The sequence below is a fragment of the Crocodylus siamensis genome, chromosome 1 (assembly GCF_052110815.1).
Source record: "Crocodylus siamensis isolate JL-2025a chromosome 1, ASM5211081v1, whole genome shotgun sequence".
NCBI lineage: Eukaryota > Metazoa > Chordata > Crocodylia > Crocodylidae > Crocodylus > Crocodylus siamensis.
Genome location: NC_143395.1, coordinates 228,643,442 through 228,664,382, shown reverse-complemented (window position 1 = coordinate 228,664,382; position 20,941 = coordinate 228,643,442). Strand labels below are relative to the sequence as shown.

The 20,941-nt window shown below is 42.1% G+C and overlaps 1 protein-coding gene across 6 annotated transcripts in view; it reads right to left on the bottom strand.

Annotated features, from left to right (window-relative positions):
- SENP7 (SUMO specific peptidase 7) overlaps positions 1 to 20,941 on the bottom strand; it is a 66,023-nt gene that overhangs the window by 42,357 nt on the left and 2,725 nt on the right. For 4 of the 6 annotated variants that reach the window (XM_090058419.1, XM_090058443.1, XM_090058436.1 and 1 more), the window contains exons 3-6: positions 18,751 to 18,858; positions 17,590 to 17,684; positions 5,185 to 5,382; positions 3,442 to 3,639 (exon numbers count right to left, since the gene is read on the bottom strand). In XM_090058419.1, coding sequence (XP_089914545.1) covers positions 3,442 to 3,639; positions 5,185 to 5,382; positions 17,590 to 17,684; positions 18,751 to 18,858 — 599 coding nt within the window. The remainder of the gene's footprint in view (positions 1 to 3,441; positions 3,640 to 5,184; positions 5,383 to 17,589; positions 17,685 to 18,750; positions 18,859 to 20,941) is intronic. The other 2 variants (XM_090058453.1, XM_090058462.1) reach the window with 2 other exon arrangements.

The following is a 20,941-nucleotide window of genomic DNA, read 5'->3' as shown; positions in this document are numbered from 1 at the left end:
TGTCGAAACTATTTCGCTGTTTTGACACATTTCAACATTTTGCCCATAGGCTATAATGGGGAATCATAAATATGCCTATAACTTTGTCATTTCTTGCCCGATTCAAATGAAAAAAGCAGGGGTGGTAGCCCCTGCTGAAGCCACACAGCCTGTCAAGTTTCAAGAAGATAGGTACAGGGGTTTCTGGAAAAGTGCACCTTAAACTGCTGACAAGCAAAGCTTGTGGCATGCGTGACTGTGCGTGTTAAGGGGCACCCTCACTGGCGCTGGGACCTCTACACGACACAGTAGTGTGCCCCAATGAGGTCTCCTCCTCCCCTACAGCCTCAGTCCAGTCCACCACTTTAAATAACAACCAGGTAAGTAAGCAGCACACTAGCACTACCAGCATCTCAAGTGGCCAAACTGTGACAGAGCCTTTCTTTCCTTTCCTGCAGGAGCTGCTTCTCCAGCAGCTGCCAGAGAAGTCTCCCTGCCGGCCCCAGCTCTGGGGCTTGGATGTGCCCAGGGCCCCACATCCTTCCAGTCAGCTGACCAGGGGCAGGTGCTAGGTGTGAAGGCTGTAACCATGTTGGTCTAAAGACATGGTGCTGGCAGACAAGGTTCTTTGGGTCAATCTGATATCTTTTAGTAGACCAACTGAATAGTTAGAGAAATGTATCTTAGCAAGCTTTCAGGTTGAAAAATCCTTTGTCAGGCTGATGAAGCACCTGCAGTTGTGTGCGTGCATGCGTTGTTCCTGGATGAAAGGAATAGTAAAGAAGCCAGAGGCTGGCATGCAATGCAGGCAAGAAAGCCAGTCAGTAAAAATGGAAATGAAGGTGCCAGGGGGTGAGGGACAGGCTGCAGTGGGAGGAGATGTGGGGGATATAGCAGCAGAGGTAAAAGTGGAGAGGTACCAGGGGAGTCAGATGTCTGGCAGGTTGTAGTATGTCTTGTAGTGTGTCAGAACTGCAATGTCTATAATGAGTCCATGAGTTTCTGTACCTACTACCTAGGAGGTTGATGACGTGCAGTTCATAGGCTTGCCTGTGAAAAGCCGTTTGTAAATTCAAACAAGCACTGAACCTCACTAACCTCATCACCAGAAGCCAACTTCCTACAGCCCAAAACATAGCGAATGGATCCAGACCATGCCATGACAAGACATGCAAAACCTGCCAACAACATCTCCAGTATGGAGGTATCTTCATAATACACATCTCCATCAGGGCACTAAGTGCCCCAATAGAAAATATGTATGAGACACCAAGCAACAAACGCACACACCAGAATGAGCACACACCAAAAATCTATCACACCCAACTACCTGTCTCCAATCTCCCAGGACTGATCCTCAAAGGGAATTTACAAATCAGTTTTCACAGACAAGCCTATGAACTGCACTTCATTAACCTCCTAGATACAGAAACTCATGGACGCAATATAGACACTGGAATTCTGACACACTGCCGCCTGCTGGACATCTGACTCCCCAGGTACCTCTCCACTTATCCCTGCTACATCCCTCCGGCTCCCCCCTCAATGCTGGCCTGTCCCAGACCACGCTACTTTCTCACTTCTGGGGTGTGGATGCATATGTGAATGCTGCCTTTTCCTCCTCCTCAGCAGGCAACAGGAGGAGTGGACTCAGCTGAGCCACTTGCCTCCACAACCTCAGCCTCCTCCAAAGTGCCTTCTGGGGAAGGAGACCTGGCTGTAAGGGAAACCTGAAGGGCGTGGAGCACAAACTCAAATGATTCTCCCTCTTTCCCCAGAATTTCCCTTGCTATGGCATTCTGATCCAGCTCAGCTCCAGCTCTTCCTCTGGCACTGGGAGGCTCAAGATGGGAAGTGAAATGGGGGTGGAGGAGACTGTCATGTTGGTGCTGCTTGTTGTTATGGTGGTGGTACAATGGGTTATGGCTCATGTTTTTGGAGGGGATGCAGACTCAGGCAATGGCACTGCTCCCCTCTCCTTGCTGCCAGTAGAACTAGAAGCCTTATGCCTGCTAGTTGTAGGAAAGAGGCTACGTCTCAATTTGGGTGGTGGAAATTACAGCTCTCCCTCTACCCCCCTCTTCTGCCCCTCCCTGACGGCTTGCCAGCTGCCTTTTCAGCACACTTCATAGTGTGTTTGGTGTGCTGGAAAATCTGTGTTCTTCTGTGATGTAATCTGTATTAATGTAATATGTAGATAATTGTTTGTATGTGTTTATGTAATAAATAAAATATACAAATGTATGTATTTATTCCTGAATAAATTATATATTATAATATGCAATATATGCTGTGCTTCCCTGCACAGTGAATGAAATGCACACGTGAAAGAAAGCACAGATTTCTTTTCTGGGGGAAAAGAATCAAAATAGACTAACAAAAGCAAAAAGGATTTTGGGGGAGGAATAAATTGAAAGGAATGAATGAATATAAATAATAAAAGGGTACAGGCAACCCCCACTTAACACTCTTAACTGGTTCCAGGAAAACCAAGCATTAAGTGGAACCGCGTTAAGTGAAACTCATTTCCCCATAGACATTAATGTAAATAGAACTAATTGGTTACTGCTGCTTCTTACCAAAGCTTCTCACCATGGCCATTGCCTCTCCCCACCCCTATGCCTGCCTGCTGGCTGCTCCAGCCCCATGTGCCAGCTCACAGCCCACGCTCCTGCCAACTCTGGCACCACGGGGCCTCACACTCACTGCTTCTGTTTCTGTTTCCCTGCAAGGAAGCCCAGCTTCGAAACTCAAAACATTTTGAAATGTTTCAAGTGTCCTTGTTTCGTTTCAAAGCTTTTCATTTCAATTTCGCTGTTTCAAGCTCAAAACGACTCAAAACAGTGTCAAAACAAAACACCCAATGATATTTTGCACAGCCCTGCTTGCCACTGGTTCCACATGTCAAGCCCCATAATGATACTCATGTCTAGGTAAATGTGGAAAGAAGACGAGAAAAGTAGAAATTAAGCAATGAAAAAAGCAACCCTTAGATCGTAGTATTTTGCTGACAGCACTGAGAGACTAACTGTGGCTCTAGGAAGATGTAAAATATCAGTATGCACAAGCACCCTGGGGAAATGTTGTAAAGAAACTACCTGAAATCAAGCCAGCAAATCTCTCAACAACAGGAGGGTAACATTTTGACTGGTTTTAGACATAATTTCAAACCAATGTAATGATACAAGAAGCCTATAACCATACCTAGATATTGTACACACTTATATCTATGTTTTTTTTTGATAAAAGAACTGACCTAATAATGCAGATGTATCAAGAATCAGATTAAAGCATAGTTAAAAAGGTTGGCTGTTGGCAGCATGTTAGTTTGAACTCAGGAAATTCAACTATTGCTTCAAGGGAGGTTCTGATAAAAACTGTTTCAGGCAAATTATCTTTTATATCAGTTATGTTATTTCAGGGAAAGAAAGACAAAAAAAAAATCAGTACTGAATCACATACCTTTTGGACAGAAAAGAACTTTGAAGAGTAGGACATAATATCTGACATGTCTGTAGACTGGCAACAGATGATGAGGGTAGTTGACCCGACTGTAACTTGTCAGCATCAGATATGTTAGCATCAGAGCTAAGATGGCTCTTTGCATATTTTCTTCCAACTTTTGTCCTCAGGACATTTGTCAAGATAACTTTGGGATGCCTGCCATACATAACAAGAAACGACAAATACTACACTGAGTTCTGGACACAGAAACTTCTGGCTGAGTGTAGGTATCTTAATAGCTTGGTAACACCAAACATCAATAATACTAAGAAAGCATAATTTTGCCCACAGGCCTTTATAGTCATAAAACAAGATTCTCCACTGAGAAGCGAACAGTCTAACTCAAGCAGGTCACATCAGAATCAATGGTAACAGACCACATTAAGAAGCTGGGTAGTCAAACAGAGAGGGGACAGAAACATGACATTTGTAGAATTAAACAGCACATTAACAGTCTTGTCTTTGACATCTCACCTTAAGATTTTGCAGTTCCCTGTCCACACAATATTTCTCACCATAAAACTTTATGTGAAATTGAAATTGCAAAGCATTTGATAGAAGTATGGAGTGAAAAAAGTAATTTTCCTATTAACAGAAAGTCTCTAACAAAACAAAGCTTACTGTCAGATTGATTCACTCAAATGCCTGACCATCAGCAGTCAACCAGGTATCACAAAAAAACTCAGTACTTCATTCCAGTCCTTGGTCACAGCTCCCAGGTAACACTCTTCAAGCAACTGATTATGAAACTGAGATGAATTTACGTGTTAGATGAAATAAGCACCAAAGTTAAACCAATCAGATGACAAAATATATTGATCAGCAGTTAAAATGTTCAAGACTGTCACGAAACATCTGACATCATCAAAATCAACTTGCTGTCTTTTGTGGTTGCTGGCTGACTTCTCACTGTCCTCAAATTTTGTTGCTTATGCTTTACTATTTCCACAGTGACTTATTCCAAATAATAATAGACAGTCATTGCTTGTTTGTATCTGTTATGATTCTGTACATGTTGCCTCCTGGTTATTCATTGCATATTCCTCTTTCAGTATCATCTCTGAGTACTGATCTACTTGGGGCACGTTACAGCACAACATTCAGATGATGTCCAATTATTGTTCTTTGCACTCCTGTTCTATTCAGATGTACAGATTCTCTTTTCAGAGTACCTTAGTATTTGCAGGGCTGTCATCAAGCTGCTGATGGAGCAGAGGTAGTCAGCGATGAGAAATATCTAGCTCCAGAAGAACAATTAGAGAAGACAAGAACTGCAAGTATTTCTTGTCTGGAGGAAGGAGAGAAGAGGGCTTGGCTGGATGTGAATGTGGTCTCTTCTTTTCATGAGGGTGAGGAGAAATATGTAGATTACAAGGGTCCAAAGACTGAACCAGAATTTAAATAAAGTTTTTTTTTTTTAATAGAGTTCAATGTAGAAAACAATGGATCAGAAACTGCATGAGGGCATGGATGGCACACTCTCTCTCGAATATTATGGCCTAAAGTGACAGTTGCAAGCAAACCTAACAAAGTCTGCTATGGTGAGGGTGAAAGTAAGGCTGGCAACAACAAGAAACAGCTACCATGCAAAGAGGAATTCTTTGTTATGAACAACAATTGCAAGCAAACTATTAAAGACTTTGTATGCAACATGAAGCAAAGCAGTACTGAAACAGAGTAAGAGTGTACTCAGCAACATACCTTTTGGACTGAAAAAGGTTTTGGAGAGGAGGGTTTAATATTTGCCAAATCCCTAGGCTGGCAACAGAAGACGAAGTTGGTAGATCTGACTGCACTTTGTCATCGTCAGATATATTAGCATCAGTTATAAGCTGGTTCTGTGTGTATTTTCTTCCTATTTCCGTCCTCAGGATATTCGTCAACATAACTTTGGGTTGCCTGTCATACATACAATAATATATGATGAATATGGCACTGATCTCTAGGTAAGGTACATGAATTCAACACAGCTTCGTTTAACAGATTTGTTATCCCTGCATTCTACTTCTAACCTCGGTTAGAGGTAAGTTTACTCAGTTGATGATTTACAGAAGTACTCTCTTTATAGATGGGGAGTTGGAACTGACTTCTGTGGCGATATGTCCTTCCAGGTTTTGCACTCAGCATCAGTGGCTACCTATAAACAAATGTGGATGTGTAGTAGTAACTCTGCTGTGTGACAATGTAGGAATTTCACTGCATCACCTCTACAGAGAGAGGAAGTGCCAGAGCCAAATGCAGTTTTGAAACTGTAGATTTGAGCTTGGACCTGAATACCAATGGGTGAAAACAGCTAGTTACACTGAAAAAACCTATTGAAATTGATAATTCTGTAGTTTCTCACATATAACATGCTCCCTTTCCAATAAAATATGCATCTTGTTTTTGAAAGGCAGAATGAAAGCAAAAAAGATATTCCTTGAAAGCCTCTGCAAAGAGTAAGGGAAGAGGTGGCTGCAAGAGGAAGGCAGATGAGGAGCAAGTGTCCACAGCCAGAAGTTATGGAGTCCTGCATGAAGCACTTGCAGCTTTACTTTCCCTTTCTCCAGGCAGAGGATCAGGGAGCAGAAACTGCTGTTACTGTATTTCCTCGATTACAATATATACCTCACCGGAGCAGAATTATAGGGAAAAGATGCATGACTCATGAAAATATGGCAGGGGTTGGCAATTATTCAGGCTGGAGGACCACTTAACTTTTGGTGGGCTGTTGAGGGCCAGGGATATGTCAACTAGGGCTGCGCACAATTTTGGCAGCCATTTTGCTTTGGAGGTGTTTTGGGCTGTTTCAGCACCCAAAACACAGAATCCAAATCGAAACAGAAGGCTCAGAAACATCTCCAAAATGAAACAAGGCATCCAAAACATTTCAGAAACGCTTCAGAAAATTTTGGCGTTTCAGAGCTGGGCTTGCAGGGAAACAGCTGTACGCTGCTGCCCTGCCACGCAACGTGGCTCCTCAGGGAGCAGAGATCCACACCAGGGGTCTCCTTACTGCTGCTGCCCACCTCTCACTGTCCCAGTGACACAGGGCTGCATGGGGTGGGCAGCAGCAGGGAGGAAACCCCCGGTGTGGATCTTTGCTCCCTGTGGAGCCAGGTTGTGCAGCAGGGCAGTGCTGGTCCCTGCTGTGCAACCTGGAGGGAGCTGAGAGCCAAGGCAGCGCAGGCAGGCAGTGGTGGCAAGGAAACTCCAGAGCAGATCTCCACTCTCTGAGCACCCAGGTTGCATGGCAGGGCAGTGCTGATCCCTGCCGCATGACCTGGTTCCAAAGAGAACAGAGATCTGAGGCAACATGGGGCAGGCAGCAGCAGTGAGGAGACCCCAGCGTTGATCTCTTCTCTCTGCGGAGCTAGGTCGCAGAGCAGGGCACTGCTGGTCCCTGCCATGCAACCTGACTCCTCAGGGATCAGAGATCTGCGTGGGGTCTCCTTGGCTGCAGAGGGCAGTGGTCCCTCCCCCGGACAAGCCACCCATAGCTCCATCTGTTCCCCACTGAGGCTCTGCAGCCCCGCCCGGCTGGGCTTCGAAACAGATTCGGAGGAGATTTGGCAGAGCTGTATCTCCGAAATAGATTTGGCTGAAACAAAACAGGACAGTGATTCAAAACACTGAAAGGGATCACTGTCCTCTGAAACGGCGGAATCTGAAACCAAATCAAAACACAGCCATTTTGCACAGCTCTAATGCCAACTGATCCTATCCAGCCTGCTGCCTATTGCCGAAAGCCTGAGGAGAGAGGGCTGCACACTGCACCACTCTGCTCTGCTGCACCAGAAAAGTCAAAGAAATACAAAGTTTTAATAATAAAATTACTATTACCATCATCACAAGAGGAATTTATTTTTTAATCTAGACAAAAACATCTGTGTGAAAGAAACATGCTAGGGATGTGTGCAGGGCTCAGAAAAGATGGACTTTCAGCAGTTCCACACTGTGTTTTTGCAATTTGTTTGGCACATTCAGAATTTATTTTTCTTCAGTTAATTATCACATTAACAAAGACAACATAAAGATTACCTAGGAACTCTCTCACCTTTCTCCATTCAGTCCCATGCACCAACTTCCTTGTCACAAATCAGAATCTTGGCAGAATTATAAATTCTAGTTGACCTTAATAAAATTGCTACATTTTGGAACAACTCTGTAGGCATGCAGTAATCTACATGCATGCAGTAATGCAAACCTTGTCATGCCTTTCACAGACCAGGTACCATTCAGGGTCACTGAACCTTGATTGCTCCTTTGAAAAAGGCAAACCCTCAAGACCATGGGATGGACACATCCATCCTATATGAAACTAGTTCTTCCTGAACTTCTCTGCAGGTTGGATTTGGGGACTGCAAAATTCTTAGACATGAGAAAAATAATCAGGTGTTAACAATGAGTGTTAAAAACCAACAGAACAGACCTGAAGAGACATGGAGTTAAAGGGACTCAGGGACACAGAAGGCAAGGCAGGAGTGGAATATGTTTTCATAACACAAGAACCCTGTTCAACTACATGGCTAGGTGTAAAGGAACAAGAGACAAACTCCATAAGAAGAGGAGAAACTATATCCTGGGCAGGGATCCAAGGCTCACTAGATGCATCTGACCAAGGTTAATAAATGTTCCAGAGTAGTGAAGAAATTGAGGCAAACACATACATGTAGGCTTTTGTTATGTTATCTAGGTCTGTGTATTTTTTGGGTTGCCTAAAGTAAAAAAGTTGCTTGTTTTAGGAACCCCTCACAAAGTTTGTGCCTCTTATTCAATTACCATGTGCCCCTGATGTGGTGAACCACAAATACCCACTGTCCAAAGGCTGGAGCTCAGTGGAACAGTGTGCTTAATCTTTTCCAAAATCAGCCCCCATCACTGGAGGCCCACAGCAGCTGAGCCATGAGGTTTTATTTCCATGGAAAAGTCTGCACTCAGTCAGCATACAAGAGAAAGCAAAGAGAGAGCCATTGCTGCAGTCTGCTCAGACTAAAGGAAAGACTAACAGCATGCTGTAGTACGTGAACACAACTAACTTGTGCACAGCCAGCTACAAGAAACTCAGCTGGACTTATCTGACATCCCAATTTACCAAGGGAAGCAAAACTAAAAAAAACAAAACCTTCTTTCTCAGGTAAGTTTTCTTGAACAAGCAGTTCTACTTTTTGGGGGAAAGTTGGTTTTTTTTTGGCTTGGTACTACCATCTTAAGCCCTGTTTGCTTTGTCAGAAGAGCTCAAACTGAAAGGACCTACATTTAGCCATTTTTTATTTGTCCATTTTTAAAGTGTGCCAGTCTTTTAAAGCATGCCTTACCCAACCCCCAAAACTGTACAAAAATACATGCCAACAGCTTTTATTATGAAAGTATCCCTAAAACGATGCACATATGTATATGAGAAATCTGACAAGCAGATTTCAAAATTCAGTTGCTAAAGGCTCATTAAGTTTAACATTTCTAAATTAATTAAACATACTCTGAAGTTGTCTTTGCATTAACCAACTTACACATTTTTCCTTTCGATAAAAAAAGCACACACACTATATATAGATATATCTATAGACAGATATCTATATATAGTGTGTGTATTTTTTTATTTTTTTTTTTAACTGAAAGGAAAAGATGTGTAAGTTGGTTAATGCAAAGACAACTACCAGATGCTGCCTCATATGAGCTGATCTGCCCTGTGCCCTACTGGAACTGAATCCAGGTAGGGGCCTGGGGCAGATCAGCTGGTGCGTGGACCCTTCCCTGGCCCAGTCCCTGCCCAAACTGATCTGCCCCAGCCCCGCTGGCCCCAGGCAGCAGCACCCGGCTCCTGTCAGCTGGCAGGCAGATCGAGGGCCCACTAGCACCCTCAGGAGGACTACAGGGGCTGTGCCAGAGTCCTCCTGGGGGGTGCATGCCGCCGATCTGCCTGCCAGGTGACAGGAGCCAGGTGTTGCTGCCTGGGGCCAGTGGTAGCACTGATCTTCCCGGCACTAGGAGTGGGCTGTGCCTAGTGCTGGTCTGTCATCTGGCAGGCAGATCAGGGGCCTGCACCCCCAGGAGGACTCTGGCACAGCCGCTGCCTGGCACCGGTGGCAGCAGTGATCTTCCCAGAGCTGGTCCCAAGCGGCAGCACTCAGCTTCCCTCATCTGGCAGGCAGATTAGGGGTTCACACCCCCAGGAGGACTCAGGCACAACCCAGGCAGCCCTCCCAGGGGTGTGGGTGAGCCTCCAATCTGCCTGGCCGCTGCATTTTATGTTTCCCCATAATAACCTAAGGGCAAAACATCAAAACAGCGTTGAAACAGAAAAACAGTTTCAATGAAACAAAACGAAACTTGAAACGAAACACTGTTCCATTGAATCGTCAAAATGGAAGTCGAATTGGAGCAATGCTGTTGCACACAGCCCTAGTGTATATACACATTCACATGCACACACCCATCAGCAACTCTGACTGGGGAAGAGGATTGAAGTGGCAGTTGGGGAGTGTGTGGGGATTACCTTGTCGCATGTCTGCCAAAATTGTTGGTCCCCATTGATATATTAGGAATCAGCAGTGAAGAGTTCTTTGCTTTCTGATTGTAGTCCAAAAGAAAGTAGAGCATAGGCAGCTGAAGAGAAGTGCCACCTTCCCTTTCTTTACTCAGGACAATACAAGATTTTAAGTATGAAACCTATAGTGTCTGAAAAGGATATTCCCCTTTTGTCTCATGACTGGAAGAGCATTTGATCTGAACAGACACCAAACCAAACAGCAGGTCAAAGTTATTGAGTTTTTGCATCATTTCTACATTAGAGATGGCAAAATGCATATAATCTTATTTTATGCAATTAGGTTCTGGGCCCTCATCTGAATACTTGTGAGTAAAGCCTAGTGGGACTCCATGTGACTGCAGGGGCCCAGCTGCAATAGAAGGGCGTTACTGACTAAAGATTATTAGAAGAGGATAAAATCCTGAGCTCATTTTAACCTCTATGAATGGTGAAGGGCCCTGGGAGTATATTTGAGCAGGAGTAGTGCATAAGTTAAAGGAGCCAGGCACAGTTATCCTCCCTTGTGATGAGATCCTAATAACGTGTGGTTTGACTGGATGCAATGAGACACAACTTTAATCTAAAAAAATAAATAAATTGAAAAAGTCCCCCAAAGTGATCTTGGTGATGAGAGAGAACATTACAATGTGTATCTGATCTTACTAAACACTAAGGGACCCTGATTCAGGAAGCTACTTAAACATGTAACTGAAACTGAAGAACTGCCCCATGCAGAGGCATAACCAGTAAGTTTTGTGCCCAAGGAAAACCCTGCTGGAGAGGCAGAGGACAGAGGGAAAGGGGTACCACTGCACACTGCAAGGGAAAAGCAGGAGTCTTAGTGGCTCTCAAAAAATGTTCCTGGCTGCTGCATGGTCTGACTCTGGTTATTGTTCCTATAGCCACATCAGTGTCTGTGCATCCAGCTGCTGTTTCTCCAACAGCAACAGCATGGGCACCAACTGCTGCCAGGGCATTGACTCCCCAAAGTGGAAGGGGTCCTATTATGTTGGTGCACAGGGTTGGTGACCCACTTGCCTCCCCACTTTATTCCCCCACATATTATGCTACCAACCCCACAGACTTTAATGGGACTACTTCTGTACTTTTATATTAGGCCTGTGTTTAAGTATCTTGTTAAAATCAAAGCCTAAATTAGGTGGATCACAAATTACTGAACATTTATTTTGATGGATGCTCTATACAACAATAGTCTCCTAAAGAGTTTAAAAGGGAGAAAGGATTCTTGAATCATGAGACAGTGAGATCTGAAATGCTGGGTATTTTTAATGAGCTTATAAGGTTAGCAAAGGAACAAGAAAAAGAAATTGGTTCTGGAACATGATGCATTTCTGCATTTTCTTTAGATGGGTATGCTAGAAATATATTTCTTTCCACCAAAAAAAGGTCACATGAAACCTTAAATCCAAATATTGCATTTAATTGCATAAGCAATTCTAGGCACAAATAGTATTAGGCCCTCAGGTGCAGATACCAGCGCAGTAAACAGGGATAAATTTTCTGGAACTTGCAGCATGTCCCAGTATCCATATTAGCATTTGTTGTAACCTGCCCACTGCATAATTCATGCAAAGCCTGGTAAAAGGTTATTATTTTGCAAAGAAACAAGGAATACTTCATTATAAAAAAGTGATGGTAGACTTCCATTTGGTTTTATTATATAGGTGCTACTTGACTGCGAAATCTCTGACTTACTAGAAAAGATTTGAGATGTAAAACAGTTATAATTTATGGACCAGTTTTCATCTTGAGGGATCTCAACCATGTCAAACAACTCTTTGACAGGTTCCAGATCCTTCAATGGATTGGCTTAGTGGGTACCAGCATGCTTGTAATAGTTAACCAGAGCACCCTTAATTTATATACATTTGGATTTTGGCCTTTCTAAAACATCTGAATAACTTTATGGAATCTATGACTGTAAAAGTCTGGGGCTGTAAAAGTCTGGGGGTTTTGGTGGGGGGAAGGAGGGAGGGTTAATACTCCAAAGTATGCATTTGGTTGGCGACTAAAAGCAATACCAGCACCCAAAGGACAGAGCATCTCATCCTACCTGGAATTATTCGAACTCAACACAGCAGCCATTTATAGCCTGATTTTCAAGGCAATTTAACATGCATACCTTGTATGGGCTCCGGGTTCTACAAAGTCAATGGAAATTGGTGGCACAGAGCATTTCTGGAAAAATCTTGACACAAAAGATTGAGAGCACAGAGGATTGTGACAGAGCCTCGCCTGCCTGCCTTTAGTAACTGTGGAATTTGGGGCACAAAATCACCAGTTACCAAAAAAACCCACAAAGATTATGCATGTGGTTCAAAATACTGTCAGACAGAGATACTTGAGCTAGATCTGCGTACACAAGACCCAGAACTCTAAATTCTGAATCTGTAAACTCATGTTGGTATAGTGCTGCAGCTAGACTAACTGGTGCTGCTGAGCTGAGTTTTATTACCCTAGGAATAACACCATATTAATGCAGTTATATTGTTACCTGTTCCAGAGTTACTGTATAGGGTTACTTTGGGCATCTCTGCATAGCACTATTTAGACTAGCAGTTTCCAATGCGATGCCTGCAGGTCCCATGGTGCCTTCCGAGGTTTATTCAGGTGCCTGCACACATTTCCCCAAACAGTAAAAATCATTATACCAACAAAAATGCAGTCATATAGGCACCTGCTGGTTTTTCTTTTAAATTCGAATGTGCCCTTAGGCATATAAACACTGGGAACCCCTGATCTAGACATATCCATAGTGCATAAACATTGCTGTAGTAGAGAAGTCACATGATAGCAAACAAAAAAGACAGATTACTCTCTTGCAGGGGGGAAAAAAAAGGAATGCCAGCTACACAAAAGGTAAACCCACTGGGCAGGTATGACAAAGAACTGGCACAACAATCAGTATGGCGACTTCTTGGGAAATGAAACTGAAACCAAATATTATTCATTCCAAACACCAACCCTTGCCCTTCTCAGCCTCATCTGTCCCTAAGTAAATACACACCCTTACATACAAGAGAAAAGCCAGAAAAAATGTGATAGCGATAGCTACACGTAAGAACAAACAACTGAAAAAACCCAACACAATAAGGAACATGCGTCAAAGTTTATATATAGGACCTTTAGTCAAAGGACATCAAAGCACTGCACAATGCTGGAAGAGTATTTATATACATTACAGAGGATGATACTATGGTTAGCTCTTTGCATGACTCTGGTCATCAGTTAGGGATAGCACCCTAGTCTCCCTGATCCAACTTCACTACTTAAAGCCCATTGTTAAAGCTGCTTCCACCAATACTCAGTGGCTCAATTTGTTTCTTTCCTGCAGAACCCACCACTCTTCTTCCTCACACTGTTATACACATACCAGGGTCAAAACCACTGGCTCCAGTACGTTCTATTTTACTTTGGTATAAGTGTAACCAAAAATCAGGTGATGGTGCAGCCTTTAACAAGTGGGCTGATGATTACAGCCCTACGTCGCTCCTTCAAGCCTGTGCCTGTGCCACCAGCAGCAAACCAGAACTCTTCTATAATATATTCTGCAAACCACATAAGTTTCAATGAAGGAAGCCCATGCACCACTTCAGGATCCTAAGGCAGTACCACATAAGAGATCTGAATGACTATCTGGTGCTGCTGGCCTTCAAAATGATGTGGCTGACAAGCTGTTTAAATTTAGTTATTTGAGCTCTTGACCTACATGCAGAGGTAACAAAGTCCCTTTGTGCCCTCTTGAGTTCAAAGGAATGAGACTTTCATTTAGGAAATTAAGAGGAAAACCACTGAGCATGTTCAGAGGGCACTGATGATTTAAAAAGCCTGTGTTTTTCCTTCCCCTGCTCCAAGAATGCACTGCTGCCTTGCAGTTAAGGATTCAGAATGTGGATGCTTTAACTTCAACAACAAACAAGAAAGCATCCATGCTTGTTGTCTTGAACCACAGGGACAGGGAATCATTATCCCCCAAAGGGGCTGACAGGTAACTGATAGTGTTGTCACAAAGCTTTGACTCTTCAAGTTGCGACCTCACCCAGTGATGTGCACTCCAGTTAAATGTTTACAATAACAGATGACAGAAACATCATGCACCTTTTTTAATAGGTCCACATATTACTACAAAACTTCTCCTGAGAGAGAGAACTAGACACATCAGAACTAAAAGCCTGAACCAGAAAAATAGCTCAGTCACTGGCAGGTACTGATCAACTGATATCTATAATTTCTAGTTCCAGACCCTGATAACTGCCTTAAAGAATTTTACCATTTGTAAATATCTACTTCCTTCTAAAGTTAAGAGTTTTAGTCTATTATAAGTCACATCTTCACATCCGGTGGGGAAAATGAAGTAGAAAAACTTCTACATCAGACATTTAACATTCTATTTTATATATTCCCTCCTTACTTTTGTCAGTATTCATCTTCTGTTTAAACAAATACTGATTCTCTTAGAATCCATGATCCCCACCCCACCCTCCAGTTTGGTCACACAATAAAAATCACAATTCTGATTGTATCCATTGGGAGGAAAGTTGCATATTTTAGTGAAACATTCATGAGAGGCTCTTGCTGAAGAAAGGGTGAAGTTCATTTAACAGGATAAATATTTCTCCATAAATATTACTCTTAAACAAAATCTAAAAAAAAAAAAAAGCATAGTTTATTTGCTACTTTACTATACAATTAAATCACCCTTTTTATCAATATATCTGCAATGAGTTTGGGGAAAAATATTTAACCCAGGAGCACACAACAATATCTCAAAAAGAAAAGTGAAAAAGTAACTTAGTATTCAATCCCAAGTGTACTTTTTTTTCCCTTAACCCTTCTGAAGTCAAAAAGTAGTTCAAAAGGTTTACTGCAACAGACCAAGAACATGTTATTGAATCAACAGTGGACATCAAGTACTCCCCACTGAAATACACAGCCAGGAAACAAGAGTTCCACTAGCAGCAGTTACTGCAGCTTTTAAGTTATATAGGGTGGACTAACAGTGTTTCTCAACCTGTGGTATGCATACCCCTGGGGGTACACAAGACATGGGCAGGGGGTACGCAGGTGCTGTGTCTTGGTCTTTGCCTGCTTGGGCCAGAAATTCCAGCCACTGCCCCTCCCACCAAGTCTGGGGCGCTTTCACTCCAAAGCATCAGTGTGCTGAGGGACAGGGAAGGACGAGGCACACAGGCTACTTTGTCCCAGGCTGCGGTGGAACAAGTGGGACTTCTGGTTTCGTTTTTGCCGCGTCAGTCGGCAGGGGGTACATAAAGTACCAAAGTTTGAGAACCACTGGACTGGAAAAGTTTCACAATCTGCTAGCTGTTCTGTTGTAGTTAAATTACAAAGAAGCATTCAGTGGTATCAAAGCAAAAGCTGACTTTTATGCCTTTGGGAAAGCAAAAAGTTAACTTCAGGTTATGATAAGCACACTTCTTACCTGCAACTCTTTGGAGCACTCAGGGCATAAACATAAGGCTAAATGATTACACAAAATACTTTTTAGGGCACATAATCATTGAAGTCTAAGTGCAGAATCACCTTTTATCCAATGACACTGAGCGTGTGTCTGTCCTAATTCTTCTTTCACAACTGTTCCCCCCCATAAAACATCTTCCTACAAAGAAGACGCTTCCCAAGTTAGTTGAATTTTCTAACTTATTCTATACCAATTCATGCACTTGAAGCAACTAGAAAAAACTAGTACTGGGGTATTAGCCCCTGTTAGCCAAGTTAGCCAAGATCTGGCATAATGGGCTCCCCACAGGTTTGGAAGTTGAGATTTGGCAAGAGGCAGCATCATTAATAGCTGCATCTCCAGGAGCCAGGACAAATAACATTGTCACTGCTTACCACCACCAAATTTCCCGACCTGCAGGCAAGATCTACGGCTGTATCATCTGGCCCATGGGGCTGGAAATGGGGTTGGAAGAGCAGTGCTTACCACAGCTCCAGACACTGCAGCTGTTAATGCTTTTGCCACTAAATTCCAGGCCAAGTGACATGGCTCTGCACTCCAAATCTGGCCCGTGGACCAGTCTTACAGCATCCATCCCGCCCATGGGGTCAGAAGACTTGGGTACCACCAACTTAGCTGTTTAAATACTGTAGACTTAATTCTAATAAGACATCAAAATACTTCTTAACTACTGTCAACAAGATGGCACCTTAGAGGCCAACTCATTTAGAAATGTATAAGCTTTTACAGGCAGCAGCATACATCAGATGCTCTCCTAGTGTATTTACAGCATCTAACAAATCTTATGCATTTCTGAATGAGCTCGTCTCCAAGGCTGCTAACAGATGTGAAAAAAACAAAATGAAAATAAAAACCAGCACTTTACTAGAAGAGGAAGCTCGTTAGTTCAACCTGACTCCCAAGCATCTGTACAGATCAGGCACTTCAGTGGGGCTTTTTGGTGTTTATCTAAACCAGCTATTAGACAAAAGTGCCAAAAAGCCCTGTTCATAGAATCATAGAAGTAGGGTTGGAAAGGACCTTGTAGATCTTCAAGTCCGACCCCCAGTCTGGGCAAGAGAAAAATTGGGCTCAAATGACTCCAGCCAGGTAGGCATCAAGCCTCTTCTTAAAGACCCCCAGGGTAGGAGCCAGCACCACTTCCCTTGGAAGTTGGTTCCAGATCCTAGCTGCCCTGACTGTGAAGTAGTTCTTACAGATGTCTAATCTAAGAACTACTGTTGAAACACCCAATCTATACAGATGTTGAGTGAGCTGGGTCAAACTAACACAAGGCCTCTTCTGGGCATGTACTGCACTTGGTGTGGGGCTACATCGAGCTGAAAGTAGAGTGCTGTTGGGTTTTTTTTCCAACATCTGTAAGCAGCCTAAGATGCTACCCTACCCTGCCTTCTGGCTAACCTCAGACTGATATGTTTAACTACCTCTCTCAATTGTCAACAAGTGATTCAGTTTTACCAGTTTCACTTCCTTTGCATGCGATTTCATAACAAGCTTTGGGTCACAGCTGCAGAGTAGATATTTTTATGCAATTCACTCTTAAGATTTAAGAGATGGAAATGTACCTATACCAAAAAATCCACTAGTATAATACAGAATTTCAGGCCATGCCATTGACCCAATTAAGAGGTCTGAGAACACGCACATAATTTCTCAACACCTAAGCCTAGCTAACTTTTTTTTTGACAGTTGATAAAACTAAACATTTTTATGACTGACAACACATGCATGCATGACATGCATACAGATATAAACACAACATGTACTGAAATAATAATCTGAACATAAGGGTATCAAAGTTAAAAGGTATGAATTACTCTTGTTACATCTGCATAGCAGTTGGACACTGAGATCAAGTCAGGTGCAAAACATTACAACAAAGCAAAGCTTATCATTTCACACATCTCTAACTGGTCAGCTCAACCTGGGCTTTCTAACAAAGAAAAAACTACTTCTTGCATGTCCTGAATCACTGGCTGGAGACCTGTTTCCAAGAGAAGGTGACAACACTCAATATACAGACTCCTATCATTGGAGTCTGTATACAAGCATATTGTAAGAGTAATAGGATCTAGTTTTTATTAGAATCATATCTTACCCAATTATGGATCTTTCACCAAAGTCATGTCTGTCAAAGTCTCTTTGTCTTTTCCTGTTTGGAGAAGAGCCCCGATTCCTCGCCTTTGATTTCCACTAAAAATCAAAAATAATTGTAGTAATGAAATTAAAACAAATTATTATGGTGACTAATGTCTGGATGGGTGGAAGAGTGGGTGAACAATGATACAAACGTGAAACAACAAAACTGATAATGTACAGCAGATCAGCAAAAAGTACCGGACACTCAGTTTGCCCAAGAAATACACTGTATGTGAAACCAATATGATTACCAGAATCTTTACCGACTACCCCTTTCTCTAAGTTAGATGTTTACTCTCAAGAAGGCAAGATTTTGCTTTATGAATCTGAATAAGAAATGTACATTTAACTATCATAACTACACGACAATATCCTTTGACTTTTTTGCCTAGTTTTGTTGGGTTGCTTTTCTAAATTATACAGGCTCTAGCAAATTAGAGCACATTCCAACAGCTACTTGTTTTTTGCATTGATCATAAACTGAATAATAGTGCTAGCCTCCTAGCATATTAGTAAAGCTTCTAGTACCTCTCTAACTGGAGAAACATGTGTTGTTATGACTGTTGATGTGCAACACCATCTGCACCCCCTTCTCAAAATCCTAGATCCACCCATGTACACTTGTGCCAAATCTCACAATATTTCTTGCTTATTATCCAGTCCCACTTTCTGGAGTCAAACCACTAACTGAGAAACTCATTTAAAACATCAAATCTCTGGCTCTCATGATTACAGGGGAAGTCCTAAACAGGACCTGTGCAAAATCAAAAGGCGCCTATACACATGGAGCAAGGCTGCTCTGATGCACTGTAATTACATAAATAATTACATAAATAAGCTGAACTTATGATTTTTGAATAGTCTGAACTGCAGTCAGGACTCAAGCTAAGAAATGCCCACACCTAGGAGGATCTCAGACACCAGGCAGAGCTGCTTCCAATTCAGTGATTGCCTGCACACAGTCATGCAGCTGCAGTATTGGGACTTTATTTTTGACAGATAAAAAGATGGGGGTGTGCAATTTTCAAACACACAAGAATGGACAAGGCACTCCTAATGCAGCTGATTCTGAAAAAATTTCATCTAGGGTAGATGTAGATGGTAAGCAGCTTTCATTTACCTCTTGTGAAGGGCAGTCCAAATGGTGGGAGTCTGTGAGCCTTGACAGAGGGGACTGAACATGGCCTTCCTCTGGCTTGCTGCCTGGTTTCTTCTTTGGTATTCGAAACTGAAAGAAGAGGATATTACTTCCATACATTCATTATCTGCATTAAAGCTAAATGATACAAGGTGCTAAGAATTTACCTAGTGCCATTTACAAACATCTTTTCTGCCCTTAGATCATGAACAAACATGGAAAAACTGACCTGTAATTTTAATTTGAAGGAAGCATTCTTTATGAAGCTCCTAGCACTAGTACGTATGGGACACTGGAAAGCTAGCCTTATATCTCAAATCAGTTAAAAAAAACAAGTAAACAAAAAACCCCCACCTTTCCACTCAATTTACTGTACTGATAATTTTATGTGTGTGTCCAATTCACCTCTCTTCTGATTAAATTAAATTCATCTCTAACTCAGAGGTTAAGGGGAGAATAGAGAGAAAATACACAATCTTTAAAGAAATTACGTTGCATTCTAAATGCTCTAAAGATATCTCATTCAAGAACAATTTTATTATTACAGCGTTATTGACAGTAGGTGCATCTACACGCTTGTTAATGCGCTGTAATTACTTAATGTGCCATAATCGGTGCTACTGCACATTAGTGCAAATGCTTTTTTGTGACACTTGATGCTCTTTGGAATAATTCACTGAGCATTAACACGGTTTTTGCCAACCGCGCCAACGTGCAGTACACCGCCAATGTGCAGTCTCCTGTAGATGTGCTCAGGATAACTGATATACAGATACTGAAGTGGGCTCAAGGCAGCATGTATTTCCATTTGCAACTTTAATCAAATAAACCTGTCTTTTTTTTTTTTTTTTTTACAGAAAAAAAATTAAGTAAGGATATCAGTCATTTTTGACAGCTCGCCCAAAAATTAAAAAAAATCAGAAAAATCATGTGATTTTTCTGTAGAAAATAATCCAATCCCTGAATATAAAAGTATGAAGTTCAAAACAAAAACCAGACAATTGAATTCCTGTCTTGACAGTTCAAGCTAAATGTGTTTTCCAATCAGGTTAAGTTAACTTGGGTGAACCAACATGATTTTAATAAAAAGGGGAAAAAAAAGGCTTTTTTTTAGCCTATTTGTGTCTCACAAACAAATCACAGAAAGTGTTGTTATGTTACACTTTACATGGGATCAAATTAGAGTAAAGTACCAGAGACTCGACAGTACAATGAAGTCATTCAGCTACTAATACACCTGGGCTAAATACAGGCAGTCGAAAAGCCTTGAGGCTGAATCAATTCAATCTTTGCAGATTAGTATAAGCTGCACATACTGAACTGATAAGCAAGTGAACAGACATTAACTTCTGATTCTGGAAAAGCAGCCACATGCCTGTAGTGACCCAGGCCAGAAGCTGGGGGACATTAGAGTAGGCCTCCCTGCTCATCTTGGGCCAAGGCTAGCCTGCACCCCTGAGGGGAGTGGGGGGTGTGCTTGTGGGGGAGGTGCAAAACATCCTGGGATGCTGAAGAACAGAGAGTTAACTTGAATCTGGAGGGGATCTGGGACAGATGTTCAATAAACCAATTTAACCTAAATCAGTTAAGTCTGATATTACTACATCCATCCAAGTTTCTCTTAAACCAGTTTTGGCCATTTTGAAAGCAGTTTACGTGCACTGAACTTCTGTTGTTACAGATTTGAATTGGTCTCGGATCACTTATACTGATTTACATGCAATTTCTGTCCAAAGCCCTGGGGACAATAGTAAGATAAAGTCTACTGCCATCCAAAGACTGTTCAAAAAATATTATGAAAGAAACTGAAGGCCTTGGACCACTAACTAGCAAAGAAGTGATATAATACAATATAACATTAATTAGCAGAGAGACTGAAAGTCTTAAAGGCAATTCTGTCTGACCATAGTGCAGCACACGACCAGAGCAGTGATTTAAGCACACATGAAGCAGCCTATCCCTGTATTTGCAGACAACTTGAATTTCTACTGTTCTTAGTCTTTATTCAACTTTCAGGGGCACAAAGGGTATTATTATTATTTAAATCCAGCATCCAGATGAATACTCAACTTAATGCCATCCAGGATCAAAATCACTTAAAAATTCAACCTGCTGCCTGACTGCTGCTTTCTATTAAGATTCTCCCTTCAGTAAGTGGCTAGATGCCTTCAGT